The sequence below is a fragment of the Elephas maximus genome, chromosome 10 (genome assembly GCF_024166365.1).
Source record: "Elephas maximus indicus isolate mEleMax1 chromosome 10, mEleMax1 primary haplotype, whole genome shotgun sequence".
Taxonomy (NCBI): Eukaryota; Metazoa; Chordata; class Mammalia; order Proboscidea; family Elephantidae; genus Elephas; species Elephas maximus.
The window spans coordinates 11,333,810-11,359,335 of record NC_064828.1 but is presented as its reverse complement, the minus strand read 5'-3'; the positions used below and the strand labels follow the sequence as shown (position 1 = coordinate 11,359,335).

The window sequence follows — 25,526 nt, the reverse complement described above, 5'->3', positions numbered from 1 at the left end:
AAATAATGAATAATAATGAAACAGAAATAAATGAAAACAGAAAACAATAGAAAGAATCAACAAGACTAGAAGTTGGTTCTTTGAGAGGATCAATAAAGTGAAAGACCACTGGCCAAACTGACAAGGGAAAAGAATGAGAAGATGCAAGAAATCAAAATAACAAATGAGATGGATGACATTACAACAAAACCAAAGAAATAAAAAGGATCGTAACAGAATGCTATGAAAAACTATGTTCCAAAAAATTTGAAGACCTTGAACAAATGGTCAAATTTCTAGAAAAACACTAAACTAACACAAACTGAAGCAGAAAATTTAAACAAACCCGTAACAAAAGAAGGAATTGAGGAGATCCTAAAAATACTCCCAACAACAATGACAAAAAGCCCTGGCCCAGATGGTTTCACTGGAGAATTCTACCACACATTCAGAGAAGACTTGACACCAATCCTACATAAACTATTCCAGGACATAGAAAAGTAAGGAATACTCCAGAATTAATCTTATGAAACCAGCATGACCCTGTTACCAAAGCTAGATAAAGACACTACTGAAAAAAAAAAAAGATTACAAAGCTATATTCCTCATGAATATATAATGGGTATAGAGACAAAAATTCTCAACAAAATCTTAGCCAACAGAATTCAACAACGTATCAAAAAATAATACACAACCAAGTAGCATTCATACCAGGTATGCGAGGATAGTTTAACATTAAAAGATCAATTAATGTAATTCACCACATAAGTAAAACAAAGGAAAAGAATCACATGATCATCTCAGTTGACGAAGACAAGTCATTTGATAAAATCCAATACCCAATCTTGATAAAAACTCTTGACAAAATAGGAGTAGAAGGGAAATTCCTAAACATAATTAAGGGCATATATACTAAACCAACCAAAACCAAACCCAGTGCCGCCGAGTCGATTCCAACTCATAGTGACCCTATAAGACAGAGTTGAACTGCCCCATAGAGTTTCCAAGGAGTGCCTGGTGGATTTGAACTGCCAACCCTTTGGCTAGCAGCCGTAGCACTTATACAAAGAAAACTACAAAACACTACTTCAAGAAACCAAAAGAGAGCTGCATAAATGGATAAACACATCATGCTCATGGACAGGAAGACTTAGCATTGTGAAAATGACAATATTACTGTCTTGGTTATCTAGTGCTGCTATAAGAGAAATACCGCAAGTGGATGGCTTTAAGGAAGAGAAATTTATTTCTTCACGGTAAAGTAGGCTAAATGTCCAAATTCAGGCCATCAGCTCTAGGGAAAGGCTTTCTCTCTCTGTCAGCCTTCTCATCAATCTTCCCCCAGACTAGGAGCTTCTCTGAGCAGGGACCCTGAGTCCAAAGGATGCGCTGTGCTCCCAGCACTGCTTTCTTGGTGGTATGAGGTCCCACTATCTCTCTGCTTGCTTCTCTCTTTTATATCTCAAAAGAGATTGCCTCAAGACACAATCCAATCTTGTAGATTGAGTCCTGCCTCACTAACACAACCGCTGACCACCCCCCCTTCATTGACATCATAGAGGCAGGATTTACAACAAATAGGAAAATCACATCAGATGACAAAATGGTGGATAGTCATACAATACCAGGAATCATGGCCCAACCAAATTGATACACACATTTTTGGGGGGACATAATTCAATCCATGACATTCCTGTAACCAAAAAACCAAACCCAGTGCCATCGAGTCGATTCCAACTCATAGCAACACTAGAGGACAGAGTAGAACTGCCCCATAGAGTTTCCAGGGAGTGCCTGGCAGATTCGAACTGCCAACCTTTTGGTTAGCAGCTATAGCACTTAACTACTACACCGCTAGGGTCTCTGAAAATCCCAGAGACTCTACAAATAAAACTACTGGTAGTCTTAGCTAGAGCGATAAGGCAAGAAAGGGAAGTAAAGGGCACCCAAATTGGTAAAGAAGAGGTAAAACTATTCCTATTTGCTGATGATATGATCCTGTACATAGAAAATCCCAGAGATTCCACAAGAAAACTATTGGATTCAGCAAAGTGGCAAGGTACAAGAGCAACACACAAAAATCAGTGGGATTCCTCGACATTAACAAAAAGAACTACGCAAAGGAAATCAAGAAAACAATACCATTTATAATAGCTCCCCAAAAGATAAAATAAAAATAAATAAAATATAAAATACTTAGGAATAAATCTAACTAGGGATGTAAAAGACTTATACAAAGAAAACTACAAAACACTACCACAAGAAGCCAAAAGAGATGTACATAAACGGAAAAACATACCATGTTCATGGATTTAAAAAAAAAAACCTGTTGCCTTTGAGTTGATTCAGACTCATAGTGACCCTATAGGACAGAGTAGAACTGCCCCCAAAGAGTTTCCAAGGAGCACCTGGTGGATTGGAATTGCCGACCTTTTGGTTAGCAGCCATAGCTCTTAACCACAACGCCACCAGGGTTTCCTTGCTCTTGGATAGAAAGCCTTAACATTGTGAAAATGTCAGTATTACCCAAAGGGTTCTGTAGATATAATGCATTCCTGATCCAAATTCCGACAACATTCTTTAACGAGATGGAAAAACTAATCACCAACTTTATATGGGAAGGAAAGAGACCTCAGATAAGTAAAGCATTATCGAAGAAGAACAAAGTAGGAGGCCTCACACTCCTGATCTCAGGACTTACTACACAGCCACAGTAGTCAAAACAGCCAAGTACTGGTACAATGACAGACACATAGACCAATGGAACAGAACTGAAAATTCAGAAGTAACCCCATCCACCTATGGACAGCTGATCTTTGACAAAGAGCCAAAGTCCATTAAATGGGGAAGAGATAGTCTCTTTAACAAATGGTGCTGGCAAAACTGAATATCCATTTGTAGACAAATGAAACAGGACCCATACCTCACACCATACACAAAAACTAACTTAAAATGGATCAAAGACGTAAGTGTAAAACCTAAAACAATCAAGTTCAAGGAAGAAAACATAGGGACAAGGCTAGAGACCCTACTTTATGGCATAAATAGACTATCAAGCATAACTAAAAATACACAACCATCAGAAGATAAACCAGATAACTGGACCTGCTAAAAATTAAATAGCTATATTCATCAAAAAACTCCAATAGAGTAAAAAGAGAACCTACAGACTAGGAAAAAAATTTTGGCAATGACATATCTGAAAAGAGTTTAATTTCTAAAATCTATAGAAAACTTCAACACCTCAACATCAAAAAGACAATCCAGTTAAAAAATGGGCAAGGGACATGAACGAACACTTCACCAAAGAGGACTTTCAAGGGGCTAACAAATGCATGAAGAGATAAACAAAGCTAGAAATGTTGGTGAAGACAATGCACAATATGGGGGAAGTCAGCACAACAGGACCAAGACAAAGGAAGATACTGATAGGTACACAGGAATAAAGGGCAACCATTGTAAATACTATAACATATACAATCCTGCAACAATGGTAATAACAATAATTTACTGAGGATATGTGGTTAGATTTAAAAAAGAAAACCAAACCCATTGCCTTTGAATCGATTCCAACTCATAGCAACCCTATAGGACAGAGTAGAACTGCCCCATAGGGTTGCCAAGGAGCACCTGGTGGATTTGAACTGCCAGCTTTTTGATTAGCAGCTGTAGCACTTAACCACTATGGCACCAGAGTTTCCACAGAGTTAGATATGTATGTTAGATAGGTATGGGAAGTCATACAGGAATATATCCATGTACTTATATGGGTATGGTTGTGGATATTTCTATGTACATATTCATAAGTGCAGCATGTATATTCATGTATATACAATAGAGCATGTAGGGTGCACAGTTATAGAAACTTCTTAGACATAATCAAACACCTCATGGGACTGAGCTATTGGGCTTAAAGTCTAAGGACAATAACCTCGGGTGTTATCTCCGTCAATTGGCATAACAGTTCGTAAAGACAGTGTTCTGCATTCTAGCCTGGTGAATAACATCTGGGGTCTTAAAAGCTCACGAGCACCCATCTATGATGCAACTATTGGTCTCTACCTGGCTGGAGCAAAGGAGAACAAAGAAAACCGGAGACACATAAACCACAGCCTCCTCTAATCTGAGACAAGACGAACTAGATGGTGCCTAGCCACCACTACTGACCACTCTGACCTGGATCACAATAGAAGGTCCCTGTTAGAAAAATGTAGAACGTAACTCAAATCCATACAAAAAAAGAAAAGGCCAGACTTACTGGTCAGATAGAGACTGGAAGAACCCCTGAAACTATTGCCCTAAGACAACCTTCTAACTGGAAACTGAAGATACTCCTGGAGGCTACCTCTCAGCCAAATGGTAGTCTGACCTATAAAATCAACAAATAATCGACTATACTGGACCAAAAGGGAAGCGTTTGCCCAAAAGCAAAGATGAGAAGGCAGGGAGAGGCAGGGAAACCCAATGAATGAAAACAGGGAACCCAGGGAGGAAATGGGGGAGAGTGTTGACACACTGCAAGGATTGTAACCAATGTCACGGAACAATTTGTGTATGAAATATTGATGGGAAAACCAATTTTCTATGTAAATGTTCACCTAATGCACTATAAAATGTTCAAAATAATAATAGTACCTTGCATTAAATTCACCCATAACCCCTCCTGTGGGTCACTATTCATCCATGGATCCTTCAATCAGCAAGGAATGTTGTGAGCCATATGACTTCTGCCCCACTCTATTCACAGCTCATTGGATCTAGTGAAGTTAACAGATCCAGGAACAACTTTTCCAGTTAGCTGACCGGCAAACTATAGCTTGGGTGGCCTGCCTTGAACAGATGAGCTGAGCTAATTCTCTTGAAATTAGTACTAAGAAACATGGAAAGAATTTTCGGACTTTCGGCCAACATGGTGCCATAGACAGAAGCACCACACCGTCCCTCCACAGCAAAGACCCGAAAAATTAAGTAAAACAGAGACAAACATCATTCCTGGAACCTGAACTTCCAAATGAAGAGATAGAGAACTCATCCAAGCACTGAATAGAATAAGAAACTGACAGAGGACAGAGATTGAGGAGAGATACGTATGAAGGGCCCCATCAGCTAACACAGCATGGATCCGCCATCTTGGACTCCTGTCAAGGATTGGCAGACAGGGAGCATGGGAAAGCAGCTTCACAGAACTCCTAGCAGGAGACAGCACCAGGTAACCATCCATACATGCTTTGCCACCCCCTCATTCTCTCCCCTCTGCTCTACCTCCGAGCTTCCTGGCTGGCTGCAGTGGCTCAGCCTGATGGGAAGCGCAGCATCTGTGCTGCTTGGATTTGCCCCACCCACGTCAAAGATCGGTGGACAGGGAGTACGGGAAAGCAGCTTCACCAAGTTCCCAGCAAGAGTCAAAGCACCAGGTAAGGTGCAATGTACGCCTTCCTAGCTCTCCTGTGCTTCCCGCCAGCCGCCTTCCTAGCTCTCCTGTGCTTCCCGCCAGCCGCCTTCCTAGCTCTCCTGTGCTTCCCGCCAGCCGCCTTCCTAGCTCTCCTGTGCTTCCCGCCAGCCGCCTTCCTAGCTCTCCTGTGCTTCCCGCCAGCCGCAGACTCTTGGCGGGGAGGCAGCTGCTTTGGCGTCAGGTTGCTTGTATTCGCCCTGCCCACACTGGCCGGGCCCCTGAGCTGATATTGTTTCTTTCCATCTCTTTTGGTTTCTTCTGTGCCTCCCACCACCTCCCCCCCTTTCTTTGGAACACCTGGCCCCGTATGCCATCTTTGCTGCTTCTTGAAAGGCTACAAAGCCATGCTCCACTGGGGAACCACTGCCCTGGCCTGTGACACCACACTGGTGGGATCCCTGGAGCTTTTTTTTCCTTGTTTTGTTTTGTTCTGTTTTCTTTTTCTTTTTATATCTTGGGTGCCCCTTTTAGCCAGGCTCCAGAGAATGGCTTAGGAGCCACTCCCCCAGTCTGCGCAGCCCCATAGGTGGGATCCCTGGGGACATTTCTCACTTTTTTTTCTCTCTTCACTCTTTTTTTTCCCTTTCTGTCTGTCTTTATTTCTCAGTTCTCGTCTCTCTACACTTATCTTCTTTTCCTGTCTCATGAATACCTGGTGCTGTGTGACATCTAGAACCCGTCTAGCCAGGCTATACTGTGCAGACTGGGAGCCACTTCCCTGGTCTTAGCTGCCCCACTGTTGGGACCCCGGGACTTCTGGGGCTTTTCTTTTCCAAATTTTTATCTAGTCACTTTTTCTTTCTTTTTCCCTTTTTCTTTTCTCCATTTCTTGGTTTCGCATCTCTCCATTCCAACAGCAAGCTCCCTTAGCACTCTTTTTTTTTTTTTTCTCTTTATTTGCTTGTTTGTTTCTGGCTCCAGTTTTTTTTCTCCTCTCTCTCTTCTTTCCCACACCCCTATTAGCTCCACACATCACAACCTCCTCCCTCTTTCTTGCCTACTTGTACCGTGCACTGAACATCACACCCCTGAGCAGCACAGGCATGGCCTACTGGAACCTGCCCAGCACTGATTCCTGGCCTACCCTGCCAGCCCTAGTATGTGCCACAAACAACCCATCCCAGCCCCTCCCCTTCAGCTGGACCTGCCTGCGCACCATAGCTGAATGACTGGCCCTGCCCATTGGACAAGGTGGTGAAAAGTATCGTGACTACAGACGAGCAAACAACAAAAGTACGCACAGCCCGCCTGCTCAGACATAACCAAATAAAACAAAAAAGCAGGACAAAACAAATAAATCTACAATCAAGAAACAAAGAAAATAACTAGTGAATGTCCCAAAGACAGCAGACAATATCAAAACCTATTAAAAAACAGGACAGGATGGGTCTAGGAGGTGTCCAAAATAAAACACCAGATGACTTCCAGTAGAAGAAAAAGCACTAGAACTACCTGACGAGGAATTCAAATCTCTAACATTCAGAGCAATCCAAGAGTTGAAGCAAAAAGCAGACAAAAATGAGGAAAAAATAGACAAATTTTTGGAAGAAGGCAGACAAATTCATGGAAAATACAGACAAAAAAATAGAACAATTCAAGAAAGTAATACAGGGACAAAATGCCAAAATAAATTCACAACTAGAAATCGTACAAAAACAACAATTAGAAATCCAAAAGATAAACAACAAGATTTCAGAAATGGACAGTGTCATAGAAGAGCTGAGGAGCAGGTTTGAAATGATGCAAGACAGAATCAGTGAAATTGAAGACAAACACTTGGATACAACTCTGTTTCAGGAAAAGTCAGAAAAAAAGAATGAAGAAAAATGAAGAAACCTCGAGAATTATGTGGGATACAACCAAAAGCAAAATGCGAGTGATCAGAGTCCCAGAACAGGGAGAGAAAAGGGAAAACACAGAGAGGATCACTGAAGAATTACTGACAGAAAACTTCCCTAATATGAATGATGAAAAAAAAGCTGACCATCCAAGAAGCTCAACGAACCCCATATAGGATAGCCCTTGAAGAAAAACACCAAGGCACATCATAATCACACTCGCTAAAACCAAAGACAAAGAAGAGAATCCTGTGAAGCAGCTTGAGAAAAAAAAAAGTCACATACAGAGGAGAAACAATAAGACTAAGCTCTGATTATTCAGCAGAAACCATGCAAGCAAGAAGGCAATGGGATGACGTATATAAAATCTTGAAAGAAAAAAATTGCCAACCAAGAATAATACATCCTGCAAAACTCTGTTCAAATATGATGGTGAAATTAGGACATTTCCAGATAAACAGAAATTAAGGGAATAAGTAAAAACCAAACCAAACTTACAAGAATTATTAAAGGGAGTCCTTTGGGCTGAGAACAAACATATCAGAGCACAGCCTGAATCTGGGACGCAAGACTGTACCAGCCAGATACCAGCATAGGAGATGGACTCTCAACGACCATCCAAAACCAAAAGAATTTCAGCAGGGAACCAGAGAGGTTAATCTGTAAATGACAACGTCAGAACAATAAAAGAGGGAATAAACGGTATAGGTATAGAACTCTCTAATGGAGATGAAGGCAAGGCGATACCCAGTTATAATAGACTAGTTCAAACATGGGAAGATAAGGCTAAATTTCAAGGTAACCACAAAGAAAGTTAAACCTACTCATCAAAATAAAGAAGAAAAACAAACTCTCAATAAAAACAAAATCCACAAAAACAAAAAAAAAAGGAAAAAGAAATCCACAAACAAAAGGAACTCAGCACAGGACGTTATGCGTGGTGAAATAAGTCAATACAAAAGGACAAATATTGTATGGGACCACTGTTGTAAAAACTTATGACAAGGTTTACATACAAAAAGAAACAATGTTTACTGGTTACGGGGTGGGGGATGGGAATGGAAAAACACTTAATAGAGAAAAGATAAGTGGTAACTTTGGTGAAGTATAGGACAGTACACAATACTGGGGAAGCCAGCACAACCTGTACAAGGCAAGGCCATGGTAGCTCAATAGACACATCCAAACTCCCCGAGGGACTGAATTGCTGGTCTGTGGGCTGGTGACCATGGTCTCAGGGAACATCTAGCTCGATTGGTGTAACATAGTTTATAAAGAAAATGTTCTACATTCTACTTTGGTAATTAGCATCTGGGATCTTAAAAGCCTGTGAGCAGCCGTCTAGGATACTCCAGTGGTCTCATCCCTTTGGGAACAAGGAATAATGAAGAAAACTAATGACACAAAGGAAAGATTAGTCCAAAGGACTAATGGACCATATCTACCACAGCCTCCACTAGACTGAGTCCACTACAACGACATGGTGCCCAGCTACCACCTTTAACTGCTCTGACAGGGATCACAATAGAGGGTCCCAGACAGAGCTGGAGAAAAATGTAGAACAAAATTCTAACTCAGAAAGAAAGACCAGGCTTGCTGGCCTGACATACACTGGAGAAACCCTGAGAGTATGGCCCCCAAACACCCTTTCAGCTCAGTAATAAGCCTGGTCCTGAGGTCCACCCTTCAGCCAAAGATTGAACAGGCCCATGGAACAAAACGAGACTAAAGGGGCGCACCAGCCCTGGGGCAGGGACTGGAAGGCAGGAGGGAACAGGAAAACTGGTAATAGGGAACCCAGGGTTGAGAAGGGAGAGTGTTGACATGTCATGGAGTTGTTAAACAATGTCATACAGCAATGTGTGTACTAATTGTTTGATGAGAAACCAGTTTGTTCTATAAACCTTCATCTAAAGTTCAATAATAAAAAAAAAAAATGGAAAGAATTTTGAATTTGTGGTGGAATTAGAATTAGAGCAAGTCAAAGCCACATGCAAACTACAGAAGAAATAAAGGAAACTGATTACTGGACAGAAGAGAGTAGAAAATATGTGTAAAGAGAAGCAAAGACCATGCAGCCCCCAAAGAAAGAGGGAGATACCGTGCCTTAGACCAGTCCTCCTCCTTAGATATATGAGGTAACTTGAGTAAGTCTGCCCTTCACAACCCAAAGAACCTAATGTAGAAAAACACATCCCAAATCATGTGGTTGCTGCTGCTATTTTCACACTTTTTGTCCTTTAATTACAAGGGTAGAAAGTTGAATGGAAGAAGAAAAGAATCCTAAATTTCATTAAGGACTAAATAAATCTCTACTGCAAAAAACACGGAGGCCATAAAGGAAAAGACTGAGAAATATGACCACCAAAAATATTTTAAACTTGTACATGGCAAAAAGAAAAAACAAACCGTAATCCAAGTCAAAAGAAAAATATAAACTAGGAAAAATATTTGACAAAGGCTGATGTCCTTGATGTACAAAGAGGTCTAACAAATCTAGGGAAAATGCATCTGATCCAAAAACAACAAAAATGGTCAAAAGTATCAATAGACACTTTAGGTAGGTGTCTACCTCGAGCCTTTTCTCTGTGGAACCACCAGAGGGCGCAGTGCGAACACAGATAAAGTATGGTCTGGCCCTACCCAAGAATTTGTTTTGTTGGCATTCTGCTAGTGACAGCACTATTGATGGGGAACACTTACTAAGTGGTGAACTAGTTGTTGACCACTTGCCAAATACCACATGTTCATGAGCTAAGCAGTTTACATCCAGTATTTCATTTGATTCTTCCAACCTTATGAAGTGGATAAATATTACTATCCCCATTTTACAACTGAGGAAACAGATTCAAAGAGCTAAAAAAAAAAAACTTTTAGAGCCTAATATTATTCAAGTAGTGGTGCTGAATTTGAACACAAGTCTAGCAGACCCAGAGTCCACATTCTTAGTCACTATGCTGTTTTTCCTCCGATATGTTTCTAAAATCTTCTGAAAGTTGTATGAATTTTTATTTTTTTGTTTTTAATTACTTTATTATTATAGATGTAATTATACAATTTGTCAAAAGTAGAAAAGAATAAATAAAATTAGGAGCAACCCCATCACTCAGAGATAAGCACAATTAACATGAGCACATCTCTCTCTAATTTTATACAAATACACACATTGGATAGAGTGGAGGTCATGTTGCCTATACAGTCTGTCTCTTGATTTTCCATTTAGTATTCTGTAGGCCACTGCCTCTGTTCAAAAACCCTATCTGATATTATGACTTGTAATGGCTGTATATATTTCATCTTAACGTTTAACCATCTTTTTTTGTTATATATTTTAATTTTTTACAATTATTCTTTTGACACCCTTTTGAACATCTTCTTTCATAAATATTTCTCTACTCTGTAGGCTGTTTTCTTAATGCATTCTTAGATGTGGAATTTACAGTATAAGCAGATCTGAATTTTTTAAAGGCCGTGATGCATATTGTCATTCGCTTCCCACAAAATGACAAGTTTAAACAACCATCATGTTAGTCTCATCACGTCCTCACCAACACATTTGGTATTACTATTTTAGAAGTCTTTTGCTAATTTAATAAATGAAAAACAGCATCTTATTTTAATTTGCATTTTTCTTTGATTACTAATAAGTTTGAACCTTTTTGTATTTGTGTATTAGCATGTTATATTTCCATTTCTGTGGCTTATTTATTTATTTTCTTTTTCCATTTTTCTATTGGGCTCTTATTATTTTTCTTATCAGCTTGTCTGGCATCTTTATACAGTAGTTATATTATCCTTTTGCCATATTTGTGTCAAATTGTATCCTTAATTTGTTGTCTGGTTTGAATTTTTTGAGAGCTCCAAATTTTTAATTTTTACATCATTAATCACTTTTCCTTTATAATTTCTTCTATTGTTTTTATGATCAAAAAAGTCCTTTCTCATTCAGAGAAAAAATAAATAGCTAATTTTTTCTATCATTTTGGTGGTTTCAGTTTTTAGAAATAGGCTTTTAACTCTGTAGATATTTATTTTGGTATATGGTATGAGGTGAAGCTCTAAATTTATTTTATTTGTTTTGCAAATAAGCAATTTCTATCAGTTTTTTAAAATAATAAATCTGTTTCTTACTGATTTGTGATTTCTCTTTGTCATATATTGTTTTTTTTAATATGAAGATCTGTTTTTGCATTTTTTGTTTTATTTCGTTAATCTATGAACCTAGTTTTATATCAATGGAATATTCCTTTAAATTACATAACTTTTTGTGTTTTAATGCCTGAGAAGGCAAGTCCCACAGTCATCCCTCTTTTAAATTTTTTCCTTAGCTATTTGTGCCTGCTCATTGTTTTCCTATTTTGAAAATTTAATTATTTTTAATAGGTAATACGTTCACATGGTTCAAAATCCAAGATGAATAAAAGTGAATTCTGTGAAAGGTCTCCATTCTCCTCCACCCCTAGCCAGCCGTTCAGTTTCTTGTAGATGTGTTTACTAGCAAATTCATATAAATATTCTTTCTTTTCTCCTTTTTTTCCACAGGTAGTAAAAAATTACAAACTGTTTTCTGCACCTTGCCTTCCTTCATTTAAAAATTTACCTAGGAGGGCATTCCACATCACTACATACTTAGCTTTTTCATATTTGTACTATATTGTATTCCATTGTTTTGGATTTATCATAATTTATTTAATCAGTCTCTTGTTTTAATGGACTTCTAGCTCATTTCTAATTTGCTATTAAATTACAATGAATAATCTTGTAATCATATCATTTTGCATGTATGTGACTATCTGTAGGGTAATACCTAGGAAGGGAATTACTAGGTCAAAAGGCGTGTACATTTGTATCTTTGATAGGTCTTGTCAGATTGCCCCCCATAGAGGTTAGACCAATTTACACTCCTACTAATTGTGTATACAAGTACTTTTTCCAGGCTGGAGTAACTAACCATTCTGGTTTGCCTGGGACTGTCCCAGTTTTAGCACTGAAAAGCCCCATACCCTGGGACACCCCTCAGTCTAGAGCCACCTGGGGTGGTTGGTGCCCCTACTGTTGCCTATACCTTTTCCAACACTGTGCTGTTTAAAGGTTTTGATCTCTGCCAACCTGACAGGTGTAAAATGTGTCTCACACTAGTTTCATTTGTTTTGCTATTATTATGTGTGAGGTTTGGCGTCTTTTTCTGTGTGAGAACCGTTTGTGTTTCCTTTTCTGTGAGCTGTTGCTTCATATCCTTTGCACATTTCACTTTTGAGTTTATAAAGAAAAAAAAAAACCCCTTTATTCTTCAGAGGAATTAGTCCTTTGTGAAATAAATTTCAATTACCTTCTTGTTGTTTATCTTTTGACTTTAAATATGTTGGGTTTATCATGCAGAAATTTTTTATTGTACTGCATCATACTTATCGTATTTTCTTTAATGGCTTTCTGGGTTTGTGGCATACTTGGGAAAATCTTCCCACTCTAAGGTTATCAAACATTTTCCTGTGGTTTCTTTTTCTTTTTTTTCTATTTTTTTATTGTGGTAATGATATGTATAACAAGACATTTGTCAATTCAACAATTTTTACATGTGTAATTTACTTACGGTTTCTTCTTAATGACTTATTTTTACATTTAAATCTTTGATCCTTTTGGAATATATCTGGGTGTAAAGTGTGACATAGAGATCCATCTTTTTTTTTTTCCATATAGCCACCCACTTGTAGGTACTGAATTGACTAATTCATCTTTTTTCCTACTGTCTTGAAATGCCACCTTTATTTTACATTAAATTCCTGTATGTATTTGGGTCTATTTCTGGACTTTCTATTCTATTCCATTCATCTGTCATGTACTGGTACCACTCTGTTTTAATTATTTATAATTTGACCGAATATTTAGGGCTAGTTTTTCTTCCTTACTCTCCTTCAGAAATTTTTGGCCATTCTTCCTGGTTTGTTTTTCCACATGAATTTTAGAATCAGTTTGTTCGTATTCCAAAAAATAAAAATTCTGTTGCTATTTTTATTGGCATGACAAAAAAAGTTATAGATTAATTTAGAAAGAATATCTGTGATGCTGAGTCCTCCCATCCAAAAAAATAGCATTTTTTCCCCACTTAATTCAAGTTCTGTTTTGTGGCCCTCAAGGAATTTTTTCATATTTTCTTCATATAGATCTTGTACGTCTCTTACTAAATTTATTCCTAGATATTTATTTTTGTCATGCTTGTCTACTATTAGATTTTCTAACTCGTTCAGGTGAATTTTGTAATTATTTTTCTTAAGCTGTAAAATCCTAGATTTTATTGAGAATTGTGTTAAACTTAAATTTGAGAAGTATTGATGTATTTGTCATTTTTAATGTTCCTGTCCAACCAAAAAAACCATACCCACTGGCATCGAGTCAATTCTGACTCATAGCAACCCTATAGGATAGAGTAGAACTGCCCCATAGAGTTTCCAGGGAGCACCTGGTGGATTTGAACTGCCCACCTTTATGGTTAGCAGCCGTAGCTCTTAACCACTACACCAGGGTTTCCATTCCTGTCCAGGAGGATTTTTTTTTTTTTTCCATTATTTGTTTTCTTTTCTAGGAGTAAAGTTTTTTATTTTGATACATACAGAATCACATATTTCTTGTGTGGTTATTTTTAGATTTTTATGTGTTTTATTGCTATTAAGAATTGGATCACTTTATCGTTTTATTTTTTATTAGTCATAGATGGTATACATGAAGGTTATTGATTTGGGGGGTATTTATTTGATATATACCAAAAACCAATCCCAGTGCTGTTGTGTCGATTCCGACTCATAGCAACCCTATAGGACAGAGTAGAACTGCCCCATAGAGTTTCCAAGGAGCACCTCGTGGATTCGAATTGCCCACCTCTTGGTTGGCAGCCACAGCACTTAACCACTACGCCACCAGGGTTTCCGTTTGATATCTATCCACTTAGAATTCTTTAAAATTCTCAGAATATTTCATTTGATTCTTGGTTTTTCAGGGTGTGTAGGCATATCGTACATAAATAATGAGAGCATTTCTTCTTCCTTTTCAGTAGGCATCCCCTCCTCCCCCTCCCCATCTCTTACTGCTTGGCCAGAGCTTTTAGAGCCAGAATAAGTCATAAATATTGTTATAATTAGTATCCTTTTTTTAGTCCCTGACATTTGTGGGAGCGCTAACTTCTTTTATTTGTAGGATCTCATCCTAACTGAGCTATATGTTCTCTTGAAAGGGTTTAAACAAAATCTAATTTTTTAAAATATTGAAAATAAAGCATTTTACTACCATTTAGTGTAATTTTAAACTTTTTTGAGAAAATAATTTCAGGAGGACTCCATTTTTTAATTATTGAGTTTTTTAATTTTTATGTAATTGTATTATAACACATCAATTGGTTATATGTAGTCTAAATATAGTAAACATTGTTATTTGGCTGTCAGAAAATAGAATATTCTAGGTAAAAACTGCTTAGCTTTAAAAAAATTAGAATATAAGTAATTATATTACACAAGTGCATTAAGCATAATTCAGCTTTTTTTTTTTTAATTCAGAAGTTACTTCAGAATCTTACTGTACTTCATGGTTTTCCCAGACATCATTTATTACTTGTGGTAAAGTCTGAAAGTATCAGTTAAGAGTTCTAATTATTTGAATGCTAATTAACAACAACAAAAAATGCTATGACCATTTAAAATAGATTCTACTATACTTCCCTTGTGGCATATGTAAGATTATGTCTGTGTGTGTGTTTTATCTAATGACAAGCTATTATTGAATTATTGTACTTTCTGGAATATTGAAAAAGAGACCCAGGCCCCTTACATGCCTGGTGGATTTGAACTGCTTTTTGATGTGGCCAACAAAACCAAAAATATTTATATGGGCCCTTGCATTATGTGGAAGCACAAAAGAAGTTCACATTTAACATGTTTACCTAATAAGACCGATGTCTGATAAAAGAACAGTTAAATTACTATACATATTGCCTGGAAAAGTTTCTTGCTTATAAAGCAAATCCAAGCAGGGGGACGTGTGTATATAAATGTAACTTCCTGTATGTCTCTTTTCACAGCAGAGAAAAGCATTTGGAAAGGACTCCAGTTGTAGAAAAGCAGATGTACTTCCCTCTTCAGAACTACCCAGTGAACAACATGGTAACAGGTAGTTTAAAATAAAATTTATAGTCAATCCAGATAGGGAAGAAACACGAGAAGATGATGTAAAAGAAAACTGTTGTTATCCTTCAAATGCCTGGCAGACAGGGGCCCCTCTGTTGTACACAGTAATGGAGGAGACACCATCATTCCTGTATTAAATAAATTAAACTGCAGAATTGACCCAGTGATAAGCCCCATATTTTCTGTGCTAAAATAGTGATCTGTAGCTAGTGAACACATGTCTCCTTTTGCCTGAGTCGGTCCCCATGTATGTCCGTTACCCTGGCATCGATTTTTACTCTGCAGTGCCCCAGCTTGGAAGATAAACTATATGGACAACCCCAATCACAGTCTCCCTTGAGAATCTGATGAAACAGAGGCCCTTTGTCTAGCACATACACACACACACACACACACACACCTTACACAAACTTGACATATAATTTTGAAGGCTCACAGATCCTCAGAAGCCCATTCATGGCTCACCCAGGTTTTCATGGACTCAGTATTTGGGTTTCCCACCTCAGTGCCCTATACAAAGAGAAGATGCTAACTGAGACTGACATTGAGGGGCTAGAACCAAGGAAACCGGTTGAAAAGTGGCCACTGGAATTTGGATAGTGCTGAGTGGATACTTCGATCTGGATAGTATTCAGTGGGGTCATTGGTAACAGTTTAAAAAAAAAAGGTTTAAAATTGTTTTTTAACACAGCAATAAGTATAGGTTTTTGAAAATGATTTATTTATCATTTTTCTCTTCATTTAGCAGTATCAATACCAACTCTTGCAACTAGTCTACAAATTACTAGGTGTCTTCTTTGATATCGCTATCCCTTCTGATCATTTCTTATAGCCATTTATCATTTTTTCCTTCTTGTTCATTTGAGTAATAGAAAATAGCCTTTAGAAAAGCACTTTATAAAGAACTTTTAATGCGTAGTTCGGGGCTGAGTCTTGGAGAAGTCAAAGAAAACTGCTCCCCAGCCATGACAGCAGAAAAATCAGCCCTGGGACTCTCAGGAGCAAAGGATAATGAACTAAGTAGAAGCACTTAAATCCTAAAATTTAAGCCGACTGCTGCCCCAATTTGTTCTTGCCGGACTGAAATTTCTAGACCTAAATATTCAAATAAAATACAGGCACCTTAAACTCTGATTGTCGGATATTACTAGTATTAGATTTTGTACCACTTACAAAGCATCTAATGTTCATTTGAACTTACCAAATGTTAAATAACATGTTAAAAAGATCAATGATAAATATTAAAATCAACCATATAATAAAGACATATACTTAGATTGGGACACATATAACAATGCTGCTCTGTGTTTCAGTCCTGGATAAAGAAATTGTTCAAAAGAATGACAGTGTTATTTAAAAATAAACTTAAAAAAAAAACCTAGAAATAATCATTAATCAGAATTTTTTAAGTATAATTTTAACCTGTGGTAGCCTGTTGGTTTTATCGAGAGAACTGAAGTAAAATTTTCTGATCTTCTCATCCACTCAGTTGAATAATTATTTCCTTTCTTTATATTTCTGCAGTATTTAATGTATCTGATAGTATTTTCTTAGAAGAAAGCTTCCTTTTTTAGAGGTAATTCTTTGTCTTTAATTTAGATGTGAATTGACAAGTACTTCCCTTTTTTATCATGCCATCTGCTTGTATAAGAAGGAGTAACTCTTGTTGGAAAAGTCAGCTTATGTGAAACATTGGGCTGCGGCATCAAATTTTGGACTATAACTCACTGTCTCTTCCTCATATAGGTTGGGTTATATTCAATGACTGTTAAATCTCTAAAAACAGAATTAATTGGATTCTTTGCCTATAGTAAATACAAGCTAGAGCTATGTCCTAGAACAGGGTTTCTCATTCTCAGCACATTTTGGGCCAGATAATTCTTTGTTGTGGGTTCATTCCTGTGCATTTTAGGATGCTTATCAGTATCCATGGAAACCCTGGTGGCGTAGTAGCTAGAGCTATGTCCTAGAACAGGGTTTCTCATTCTCAGCACATTTTGGGCCAGATAATTCTTTGTTGTGGGTTCATTCCTGTGCATTTTAGGATGCTTATCAGTATCCATGGAAACCCACGTGGCGTAGTGGTTAAGTGCTACGGCTGCTAACCAAAGGATCGGCAGTTCAAATCTGCCAGGCGCTCCTTGGAAACTCTATGGGGCGGTTCTACTCTGTTCTGTAGGGTCGCTATGAGTCGGAATCGACTTGACGGCACTGGGTTTGGTTTTTGGCTTCTCTGGTTATCAGTATCCATGGCTCTACCCACTATATGCCAGTAGCACCCCTCCCGCACCAGTTGTGACAACCAAACATATGTCCAGACATTGCCAACTGTCCCCTAAAATATCAAGGGATTTGCTTTGTTTGTGTTTTGCTTTTGACTGGAAGTAAATCCCCTCAGTATGATGTCACTGGTTCTCACCCATGATAAAAAGTTCTGATTGACAGTTACACGTGTGATTATTAAAAGTAAGAAAACAATTAGTAATAATTGTAAATATCTTGCAGGCAAAAAATTCTTAAGCCAAAGGATTATGATAATTAAAAGTTTGGAAACCTATAATAGATACTGTGTTAGCTATCTATTGCTGTGTAATAAATTGCTCCAAAACTTAGCAACTTAGAACAACAAACATGTATTATGTCATAGTTTATGAGGGTTAGGAATCCAGGAACATCTTAGCTGGATAGTTCTCTCTCAGAGTCTCTCATGAGGTTGCAGTCAAGTTGTCAGCTGAGGCTATAGTTATTTCAAGGTGAAACCAGTGCTGGAAAATCCACATCCAAGCTTAGTCATGTGATTGTTGGCAGGCCTTGGCTTCTTGCTGGTTTTTGGACAAAGGCTAGCCCTAACCCTTTCACCATACTTATTCAATCTGTATGCTGAGCAAATATTCTGAGAAACTAGACTATATGAAGAAGACCAAGGCATCAGGATTGGAGGAAGACTCATTAACAACCTGCGATATACAGATGACACAACCTTACTTGCTGAAAGTGGAGAGGACTTGAAGCACTTACTGATGAAGATCAAAGACCACAGCCTGCAGTATGAATTACACCTCAACATAAAGAAAAGAAAATCTTCACAACTGGACCAATAAGCAACACCATGATAAGCAGAAAATATTGACATAAAGGATTTCATTTTACTTGGATCCACAGTCAACACCCATGGAAGCAGCCATCAAGAAATCAAATGACATACTGCACTGGGCAGATCTGCTGCAAAAGACCTCTTTAAAGTGTTGGAAAGCAAAGATGTCACTTTAAGGACTAAGGTGCACCTGGCTCAAGCCGTGATGTTTTCATCATCTCATATGCATGCGGAAGCTGGACAATGAATAAGGAAGACCAAAGAAGAACCGACACCTTTGAATTATGGTGTTGACTAAGAATATTGAACATACCGTGGACTGCCAGAACAACAAACAAGCCTGTCTTGGAAGAAATACAGCCAGAGTGCTCCTTGGAAATGAGGATGGTGAGACTTCATCTCATGTACTTTGAACACGTTATCAGGAGGGGCCAGTTCCTGGAGAAGGACATCATGCTTGGTAAAGTAGAGGGTCAGTGATAAAGAGGAAGACTCTTGACGAGATGGATTGACACAGTGGCTGCAACAATGGGATCAAGTGTAACGATGACTGTGAGGATGGCGCAGGATCAGGCAGTGTTTCCTTATGTTTTACATAGGGTCGCTATGAGTCGGAACCAACTTGACAGCACCGAACTAACTATTCACAGTTCCTTCTCTGGGTTTTTACACATGGAGCCAGTGAATGCAGTCATCTTGTTCAGTCAATATGGTTCTAAAATATAAAACTTGGGAGCTATCAGCAGCCATGTTTTCTACCATATAAAGAAAGCCAACATGCCTCATGAGAGGAAAATGAAGCTAACGTGCAGAAAAAAAAATTGAGACCAGTGAGAGAGCCGTGATGGTTGGTTGAGTTACTCCTGAGGTTCAGCAATATGCCTGCTTTCTTCACAGCTTAGTTGACATATCAATGTCCAGTAAATTCCACCGTTGTTTAAGTTAGTTTAAATTACGTTTCTTTCAATTTCAACCTATTTCAAACTGCTACTGTAACTCATTTCTGATGCTGTAAATGTCCTATCCTCTTATACTTACAGTGATATTTTTATTGATGTGGTAGTTAATATTTAAGCTGTCAAAAATTTCATTTTACTTGGGTCTAAAATCAATGCCCATGGAAGCAGCAGTCAAGAAATCAAATGACATATTGCATTGGGCAAAATTGCTGCAAAACACCTCTTTAAAATCTTAAGAAGGAAAGATGTCACTTTGATGACTAAGATGTACCTGACCCAAACCACGGGCTTTTTTTTCAGTTGCCTCATATGCATTTGAAAGCTGGACAATGAAAAAGGAAGACATAAGAAATGACACATTTGAATTATGGTGTTTGCAAAGAATATCGAATATACCATGGACTTCCAGAAGAATGAACAAATCCATCTTGGAAGAAGAATAGCCAGAATGCTCCTTAGAAGCAAGGATGGGGAGACTTTGTCTTGCTTACTTTCAACATGTTATCAGAAGGGACCAATCACTGGAGAAGAACATCATGCTTGGTAAAGTAGAGGGTCAATGAAAAAGAGGAAGACCCTCAGTGAGATGGATTCACACAATGGCTTAAACGTACCTACTATTGTGAGGATGGCACAGGACCAAGCAACGTTTCACTTTTTATACAGAGGGTCGCTATGAATCAGAACTGACTCGATGACACTTAACAACAGTCATTATTTTTATTCTTCTCCTCGCACATGTCTTTAGGATCCTCACACAGTGTATACGTGCAATTAACTAAGCATTACTATTTTTCTGCACTAGTTTATTTTACCCAGAAACCTAGCAATCAGACAAAGCTTGTGAACTCGTGTAGAGTATAGCAATAGTACTTCAAGAGACCCTCTAGGGTAAATGACTATGGTTAAAATGTCTTTAAAGATACTAATCAATTTTAAATGATTAGATTCACAGTTAATATATTAACTGAATTTATTGTGTACTATTATAAACAATCAAACTTTATGCATAGATCTTGATGGTGGAGCTGTGCTAAATTCAGTCATCCTTGAACTGATTATATCTTTAATATGGTATTTACTTTTAAATTAGGTTTCAGTTTTAATCTAAACCCCAAACACTTAGCATTACACATAAAATATAATTAATCAAATAGTAAGCAACTGCTATCAAGTTAGTGTTGTTTCAATTTATTGAGTCATTAAGCTCTCCCCACTCCAGGTGTTCCTTTTCATACTCCTCGTATTTATTTCAGATTTTAATGACATCACAGTTACTCACACCCATACCCTTTTTTGACTAAGCAGTAATATTGGTTTTCCCATTAGTTTATTTGTTAAAGAATATTATCCCAGTGCTAGCAGAGCAGGAAAGTGCCGACTCTTCTTCTGGAGAAGCTGAGCAGTTTGTGCTGTTAGTAGCTAGCTGGATACTAGTTCTGAGTAAGCCGGACACACTTCCCAGCCATTATGGCCTAGGAGCTGGTATGTTCCAGCCCCGTCCTGAGTGTCACACTCTCAATGGTCAAAGCGATTTATTTGTGTCTTAAAAGGGGCAGGGAGGGGAGGTTCCCTGATAATTATCGGTTTCATGGAGAATCTTCTCGTTGGTACTATTCCTTCTTTTCACTTCTTGAAAAAATATTTTTTAGAAGCCTTGACCCTAATGAATCAAAAGCACCGGAGAGTGGATAGTGTGATAGGGTCTAAATGTGTCTGTATATTTTTTATTTTATAGGCTATGTGTCTATTGATGCCATGAAGAAATTTCGTGGAGAGCTACATGACTTCATTCCTGGAAGCTCAGGATATTTAGCCTACCATGTTCAAAATGAAATTAACATGTCTGCTATAAAAAACAAATTGAAGAGGAAATGCTAAGTTAGATTTCCTTTATATCTGGGCACCAGTATTTTCTATAAAATATTAACAAAATTGTGCATAATGTAAAATGCTCCCCTTTGGGACTAGGAGATGGGGAAATGGGGGAGAATTCGTCTTTTTCTTCCTCAAAATGTGTCTTTAGGAAATCCAGAACCTTTTTGGCTCTGTGTAATGAGTGGCATTTGGACTGGACTGTTACCTCAGTTTCTAACATTACATTCCCACAGTGTTTATAGAGTCATTGTCATCAAAACATGCTTCATAAAAAGTCCTCTCAAGTGCTTTTTTGGTATGAACACTAATTTTACATATTTGGGTTTTTATACGTATATACACACACACACATGTTTCTGGGTTTAATATTGTGAATGCTAAGCCTTCTGATTCTGGTCATCTTATTTAAGAAAGCTTAGAATGCCATAGTTGAGTTCTGAATTACTGTTTCTTACTTTAAAAATGTGGAGTAATTTTTTTCTCTATTAAAATTGAGAAATAAAGCATTTTAATAATTCAGACTTCATTGTGGATGGTTTCTGAAATGAAAGCTTGAAAGGTGACTTGCTTAGGGTGACTAAAATCTAACCGGTGGCTAAATGAGGACTGGAACGCAATCCTTCTGATCTTCCAAGCTAGCCCTTCCCACCTGTCCCTCACTGTGTGCTGTAGTCAGTGTGTCGGGTGTAACAGGACAGCACATCTGCAAGGGGGCCCGGAAATACGCCAACATGCCTGACTGGTGTTTCAAATAAACTGGGACGCAGTGATTTCAAGTAGACAACTTATCCTTATTCACATGGTCATGCTATGTAGAGTCTGGTGGGTTTAGTTGATTTTAGAAATTTATAAGTAAAATACTATTTGTGAAGCTATCATCTCGTTAGAGCTGTACTTCTTCCTAGGAAGTACATGTCAGCAACAGAATTGTCTGAAAAATGCACACTTTCTTAAGTGTTTGGATTCATTTGGGTGTATGTGGGCCCTGGCTTTTCTCCCATGACTCCAATTGCATAATATAAAATTTTAGCACTACCTCAGCATTTGAGAGTTTTATTTTTCCTATATGGTAATTTTTACTTGTATTCATACCTGTGGTTAAACCCTTCTGAATTTGTAAATAGAAAAAGACTAGACATTAATAACCTTTTCCTGAAACATACTAACATTATCTTTCGATACTTTATCTTAGTCACATTCACTTGACTATGTTTCTTATATAGGAGCCAAGCCTATTTGTGGATCTTAATTATTAAAGGAATTAAATAAATTTACACCAAGTTGTGTATGTTGGGATTTCTTGGAAGGGAATTTTCAGTATTTAGGAAATTTTTCTGACATATACTGTATATGTTAACATAGTCAATCATAACTACACCTGTTTTCAAACAAAAGTGATTATGTCTTTATGTGTGTATAGAAAAAGCCAGATGCAGTACATAGCTTTGAAATACTGCCAGAAGCAATAAAATTAATTGATAACATAAATCTTTCAGGAGTTGAAAGCATATGAAGACGTAAAATAAGCAAAGATAAACTATTTGTTTTGTTAAGTTTATTGTCTTAAAGGGAAGTGAAAAGTAGTATGATTTCAATTATTTGTCATTTAAACTGTTTCTTCTTATTTGCCCTAAAATATCTGATCAATATTGCCTTTGGTCTATCTTATAAAAAATATTCCCTCCACCTTTAGGACTTCCGGTTATTTCTCCACCCTTTGCGCAACTGTGTTTCCTCTAGGCACAGTCGTTTCTCACACTGTTTAATTTAGTGTGTTGTTTTAGTCATATTATTTCTTTCATCGTTTGTATCCAGATTATTTTTTCTCTCTAGTTTTTGGTAGGATTTTGTGTAATTAAATAAGTTATGAGTCTCTGGCAGAGTCTGCTAGTTATTTCTGAATGTCTTTCTTCTCTCTTTCATGATGATAGAACCTCTAATTTATATCTGAGCACAAGCTACCTAGATGAAGTCCACATTCTCAGTCTTCCTTGAAATTAAGTATGGCAATGTCATAAAATTTTGGCCAATGTATGTAAAGTGAAAATAGTATCTGAGAACTTTCCTTAAAGATATTCGATGCCCACCCTTTGTCCCTTCTTCCATCTTGATAACTAGAATGGGGATATGATAGCTGCCATCTTGAACTGTGAGAGGCAGAACCACACCCTAGGGTTAGCAAAGTAGTGAGCTGGAAGGAGTCTCGGGTCCTGAGGACATTATGGGGAATTTTGCCATCCCAGCCCTAGTTTTGGAATACCATTTTCTTTCTTTAAAGACTGTCTTGACCTAGTTTCAAGTTCCTGGGAAGCCAGTCCATTCCTTTTTACGAGCAGCTGATTAAGTCTACTATCCAACGACTTATCAGATTCTTACACTCCTGGGCTATTGTGCACCCATCCTAATTGCCCTGGGGCCAGGTACCCAACGACTAGGGACAGCCCCTATGCCCCTGGAGTCTGCAGAATTATTCAGAATGCCCAGTCCTCAGGAAGCCCTCAAAACCTAGCTAACCCCCCGTCCTTCCATACATAAGCCCTCTCCTACAATTCCAGCTTCTTGTTACCTTGTCTGCAGGTGTAGCCCTGCATCGTGGCGTGCTGTGCCTCCCTGTCTCTGGGAACCATGAGTATAACAGACCTACTTACTTTTCATGGCCCCCCTGACTCCTCTTTCCCACATCACACCTGACTTATCAGCCCACACATTTGTCAGAGCAGGGCTGCCTATCTCTAGACATTTATGTGGCAGAGAAATTAACTTCTGCTTTGTTTAAGCCACTATATTTTTGTCTCTTGGTGCCAAAGTAATCATAATTGAGCTTTAAGGGCAGGCTACTGACTTTTTATGGGAGTGAATTGTGTGGAAGATACTGGTTACTTGGACCTGTAAAATGTTGACAGGTCTGTGGCCCTGAAGTTATGTAGTTAAAAAAAAAAATGTAGATAGCACATGTTTATTAGATTTATAACAGCTTTAGCAGAAGATCGTTCTTTGAAATGGAGTGTTTGGTTTTAAACTGTTACTTAACAGAGTGACAACCTGAAAATATCCTCAGGGTTTAATAATAAATGAATAGAATATCACCTTAAATCATTTTGCATCAATTTAATGAAGTAACCATTTTTTAATTTTTAACATCTTTATTAAGATAGAATTCATATATCACACAGTTCACTTGTGTAAGTGTGCAATTCAGTGGTTTTTAGTATATTGGCAGAGTAGTAAAACCATCACTACAATCTAATTTTAGAATATTTTCAGCACCCCAAAAAGTAACCCTATACCCATTAGCAGTCGCTTCCCACTCCAGGCCTCCGCACCCACACCCCAGCCCTGGGCAGCTACTAATCTGCTTTCTGCTGCTTGTGGACTTGCCTCCTCTGGGTATTCTGTATGAATGGGATCATGTGTGTGAATGGCTCCTTTTGCTCAGCATAATGTGTTCAAGGACATCATGTGGCAGTGTGTATCAGTACTTCATTCCTTTTTATTGCCAAGTGTCATGGATTGAATTGTATCCCCCCAAATATCTGTCAACTTCGCTAGGCCATGATTCCCAGTACTGTGTGATTGTCCACCCTTTTGTCATGTGATGTGATTTTCCTATGTGTTGTAAATCCTACCTCTATGATGTCAATGAGGTGGGATTAGCGGCACTTATGTTAATCAGGCAGGACTCAATCTACAAGATTAGGTTGTGTCCTAAACCAATCTCTTTTGAAATACGAAAGTGAGAAGCCAGCAGAGAGACATGGGGACCTCATACCACCAAGAAACAAGAGCCAGGAGAATAGTGTGACCTTTGGACCCGGGATCCCTGCACTGAGAAGCTCCTCGACCAGAAAAGATTGATGACAAGGACCTTTCCCCAGAGCCGACAGAGAGAGAAAGACTTCCCCTGGAGCTGGCAGCCTGAATTTAGACTTCTAGTCTTCTACACTGTGAAAGAATAAATTTCTCTTTGTTAAAGCTATCCATTTGTGGTATTTCTGTTATAGCAGCACTAGATAACTAAGACACCAAGTAATATTCCATTGTATGAATATACCACATTTTATTTATTTATTCATCATGGATGGACATTTAGGTTGTTTCCACTTTCAGCTATTATGAATAATGCTGCTATGACAATTTCACGTACAAGTTTTTGTG

General features: G+C 38.0%; 1 protein-coding gene across 3 annotated transcripts in view; it reads left to right on the top strand.

Moving 5' to 3' along the window:
• TERB2 (telomere repeat binding bouquet formation protein 2) overlaps nucleotides 1-22,464 on the top strand; it is a 36,703-nt gene extending 14,239 nt beyond the window's left edge. For 2 of the 3 annotated variants that reach the window (XM_049899089.1, XM_049899088.1), the window contains 2 exons: nucleotides 15,335-15,423; nucleotides 21,232-22,464. In XM_049899089.1, coding sequence (XP_049755046.1) covers nucleotides 15,335-15,423; nucleotides 21,232-21,374 — 232 coding nt within the window. In that variant the 3' untranslated portion in view covers nucleotides 21,375-22,464. Of the gene's footprint in view, nucleotides 1-15,334; nucleotides 15,424-19,793; nucleotides 20,404-21,231 lie in introns of those variants that run through there. The other variant, XM_049899092.1, reaches the window with a different exon arrangement.
• The last annotated feature ends 3,062 nt before the right edge of the window (nucleotides 22,465-25,526 follow it).